The sequence below is a fragment of the Phascolarctos cinereus genome, unplaced genomic scaffold (assembly GCF_003287225.1).
Source record: "Phascolarctos cinereus isolate Bilbo 61053 unplaced genomic scaffold, phaCin_HiC Scaffold_726;HRSCAF=1367, whole genome shotgun sequence".
In the NCBI taxonomy this organism is placed as follows: domain Eukaryota; kingdom Metazoa; phylum Chordata; class Mammalia; order Diprotodontia; family Phascolarctidae; genus Phascolarctos; species Phascolarctos cinereus.
Genome location: NW_027556098.1, coordinates 180,241,847 through 180,246,096, shown reverse-complemented (window position 1 = coordinate 180,246,096; position 4,250 = coordinate 180,241,847). Strand labels below are relative to the sequence as shown.

The 4,250-nt window shown below is 39.6% G+C and overlaps 1 protein-coding gene across 1 annotated transcript; it reads left to right on the top strand.

Annotated features, from left to right (window-relative positions):
• The first annotated feature begins 889 nt into the window (after positions 1-889).
• On the top strand, positions 890-1,838 carry OR6M1 (olfactory receptor family 6 subfamily M member 1). Its single transcript, XM_020984700.1, is given in 3 exon segments — positions 890-1,165; positions 1,168-1,705; positions 1,708-1,838. Coding segments are annotated over 3 exon segments (945 nt in total).
• Positions 1,839-4,250: the final 2,412 nt, after the last annotated feature.

Genomic DNA, 4,250 nt, shown 5'->3' with positions numbered 1-4,250 from the left:
GTTAAATGTCTATCTCAAGGCCAATACAATAAACATTTATTAACAACCTACTATATGCCAGGCCCTAAGAAAAGGGTTAGACTAAATGATCTTTATGTACTCTTTAATCTATGATGTTCTAATCTTTATTCATTCATTCACCTATGAATTCAATAAATGCATTTCATTAGACATTGGGGAAAATGCAAAGTCTAATAGTAATAAGTTGAATTGCAAGACTTGGGACTTTCAGTCCAAAGACCTAGGTTCAAGCCATGGCTTGGCCACTAATCGTGTGGCATTAGACAAGTCACTCCATTTTTCTAGACCTCATTTTCCTCTCCATTAAAATAAGAGGGTTGGACCAAATGAATTCAATATTAATTTCTACTGTGGCTTTAATATTCCATAAAAGTATCTCCGGCACCTTTCACATAGTAGGTGTTTAATAAATGTTTGTTGAATGCATGATAGCAATTGAGATGGGAACTGAATGGTGAGAAAGATTACAAGAAGAAGAAATTTATAATGTGTATGGAGGAAGAGTAGGGAGCAGTAATATAGAAGAATATTCCAAGAGTTTAAGCAAAGACCTGGAGATACAAAGGAACAAGACAAGTTTCAGGAACAGTAAGTATTATGATATGACTGAAGCACAGAATATAAGAAGGGGCATAGTGGGAAATAAGGCAGAAAAGAAAGGTGGGAGTCCAATTTCAGAGAGGGGAAGGGCTCTCAAATGCCTTTGTCATGTCCCCAGTTGGTGGCAGAACTGGGAGTAGAACCTAAGTCTCCTGACTCTTGAGTCAATACTTTGCACAACAGTTTTAGCACAGATGAATGAGCATATAAACTGATCTTTCTTCCTTTGCTAGTTCTCAGCCAAGACCCACAGACTGGAGCAAAGGCCATGGAAAACCAGAGTACAGTGACTGAGTTTGTTCTCGTTGCCTTCCCTGTTCTCCAGAAGCTGCAGACTTTCCCCTTTGTAGTCCTCTTGTTAGCATACATGCTAACCATAGCAGGAAACATTGTCATCATTTCCCTGATCTGGACAAATTATCGTCTCCACACCCCAATGTATTTCTTCCTCAGCAACTTGTCTTTTTTGGATATCTTGTTCACCACTGTCATTGTCCCCAAGTTGTTGGCCTGCCTCCTTAATGAGAGAAAAACCATCTCTTTTCTGCAGGCTGCATCACCCAAACATATTTCTATTTCTTCCTCAGCACAGTTGAGTTTATCCTTTTGGCCACGATATCATTTGACCACTATGTCGCTATCTGCAACCCGCTACATTACACCATCATAATGAACAGCAGAGTCTGCCTCTTGCTAGTTCTGGATTATTGAGTGGGAGCTTTCCTATCAGTATTGTTTCCAACTATTGTGGTGTCCAGATTGCCTTATTGTAACGAGGAGATTAGCCACTTCTTCTGTGGCATTGCCCCTCTGTTACAGATTGCCTATATAGACACTCATCTCATCGAGATTATCCACTTCCTTTTGTCTTCTGTGGTTGTCCTGAGCTCCCTGGTACTCAAGACTGTGTCTTACAGCTACATCATCTCCGCTATCTTGCGTATGTCCTCAGCCCAACGCTGTCAAAAGGCCTTTTCCATCTGTGTCTCTCACATTACAGTTGTCTCCATTGCCTATGGAAACTCCATTTTCATGTATGTGAGGCCTAACCAGAGCTATTCATTGGATTTTGACAAAGTAACTGTTGTTTTACTACAGTGGTGACCCATTTTCTGAACCCCTTCATTTACAGCTTGCAGAATGAAAAAGTGAAAGAAGTCCTGAAAGAGGCCATCAGCAAAGTCATTTTCTTACTTCCACAAGGATCTCAACACTGAATTTGTTGGGGGCCAGGGGGAGAAACAACATTTTAAGATCTTAAAAATATTTTGTCTCCATTTCTGCTCTGTGTGAATTACATTGCTTCAGGTCCAAGAGCCTGAAACTGTCCAGACAAGATGAACAGAGGGGACACCACATCAGTGGTGCTGGTCCAGAAAAACTCATTCTGAATTAAGAGAATCCAGAGTTTCTTGGACTGTTGTGCACAGAGCAGAGACTCAACAAAAAATTTGTTGATTGATCCTGAATGAAGCAGCTAGAAAATCTGTGCTTATTTGTGGGTAGGGGAGTCACAGGATCATAGATTTTTAGAGTTGGAAGAAACCTTAGAGATCATATAGTTCAGGGGTTCTTAACCTTTTTTGTGTCATGTACCCCTTTGACAATCAAAGTCTATGGACTCCTTAGAATCATGTTTTTAAATATATAAAACAAAAAACTTGGGAATACAAAAAAAAAGTTATATTTGTGTCTCAGCAAATGCAGTGTCACCTTGGGCCTCCTGCTGGTGTTAACACGCCTTATCCCACAGACATTTTATGATCCAGCTCCTTGTATCCTATATTCTTTTCTCTCACAAGCCTTGGGGCTTAGCCCACTTGTTATCTATGAGGTAGGTGCTTAGTACCTTCTGACTCCTTTTCCATCATCCTCCTACTATTCCTGGAGGAAGCACAGTAGACTGTGGACCATTTTGCATTTTTATGTTTTATGGGTCACTATGATCATAGAATTTGTAGCCACATTTGAACTTCTTCATACTTAGCTAGACTGGTTCTCCGATAGTCTTTTTTTTGTTTAATCTATATCAAAAGTCTTCGCAATTTATGATTTGCCAATTTCCCCTTCAAGAATGTAGAATAAACTCTTCTAATTTACTTCATTCATATTTTAACATCCTTCTAGCAAGGCTTGGACCACTACCATCCAAGGGAGATGTAATCTACTAAAGACTCTTGGAGTTTAATTTCTCCACAGCTTAAGGAGAAAAATCCCATTGCTAGATCAGAACTAGAGGGCAGAATTTTTCCAATACATGGAGGATTTTAAAAATCTCTAGGAGAGGGCTATGAGGAGTGAGTAGAAGTGAAAGATGGAGAGAAAGCACACAGTAGCAGGCAACAGAGGTAGCATGCTGCATGGCAGATGGAGGGTGTCCCCCCAGGACAGACTCCAAGCCTTGTGTTAACCAGAGATTTTCCTTTCCCTGGCTACCAACCTGACTTATTAAAAGACTCCAGCAGAGAGTGACTGAACTTTGGATTTTTGAAGAAACTACTGGAACGACAAATACTGAATCCCTTTCATTCTCTGTTTCTCCCTTCGGTTTTATTGCCCCAGAAACAGGTAGCAAGATTCAACTGGGAGGATTTCTTTCTTATTTAAAACTTGCTTTACTGGTTGTTTACCTTTATTACAATGGTTTGCTAGATAAACACAATTTTAACTGGCAACTGAGTTGTGTTGTGCCTAGCAATCAACACATCACCTGAGGGTTCAGAATATTCTATGAATTCTATTTTCAAAGCAATTTTTTAAATGAATTGTTTTTCTTTTCTTTGCAGAGAAAGAACTGGGACCTTCTCTGAGACTAAAACCTTTACTAGTTAATTGCATTCTCTCAAAGCTGATGGGTTGCTTTGTACCAGGTGCCTTCCTCTACCTACCAAAAAGAGAGTAGAGACCTCAAGAGAGGTTAATGCCCTGAGTTAGCCAAGGTAACCTCTACATGGCAACAAGATGATGAGGCCTCAGAACGGGGCTGTTTCTAGGACTTCTGGTGTCAGCAAAATACACTCAAGAGAAAACATTGCCACCTATTTCATGTGTCTTTCCATTGCTTTTGTAATTTTGATTCTTCTAGGACTGTGGTGCTACATGATTCCTCCCTCAAGGAATATTGCTATTAAAGAATCGTTCTCTCCATAAGGAAGTAAAAATGGAAAAGAACAAATTGTACTGGGTCATAGCTTTTAAAACAATGTTCCTTCCTCTGACCACAGAACACCTAAATATCATACATTCTTTTCTCCTAGCTCAGGTAAGTCAATTTGAGAACAACAAGATAAGCCAATTATCTTCCCATGTCCTAAAAACAACTTTCTTCCTCAAATCTGGGTTAAATGAGATAATGGATGTAAAAAACAATTTTAGTGGGCAGCAAAGTGGTGCAGCGGATAAAGCACTGGCCATGGAGTCAGGAGGACCTGAGTTCAAATATGACCTCAGACGCATAACACTAGCTGTGTGACTCTGGGCAAGTCACTTAACCCCAATTTCCTAGACAAAAAAAAAATTAAAACTATAAAGTCCTGCCTAAATATAAGCTAGCATTTTTAAATGGAATTTACGAAAAATGGCTTTTTGTCTTTTCCCCTGAAGATCTGTTTTTGTGATTGGCATTTTCA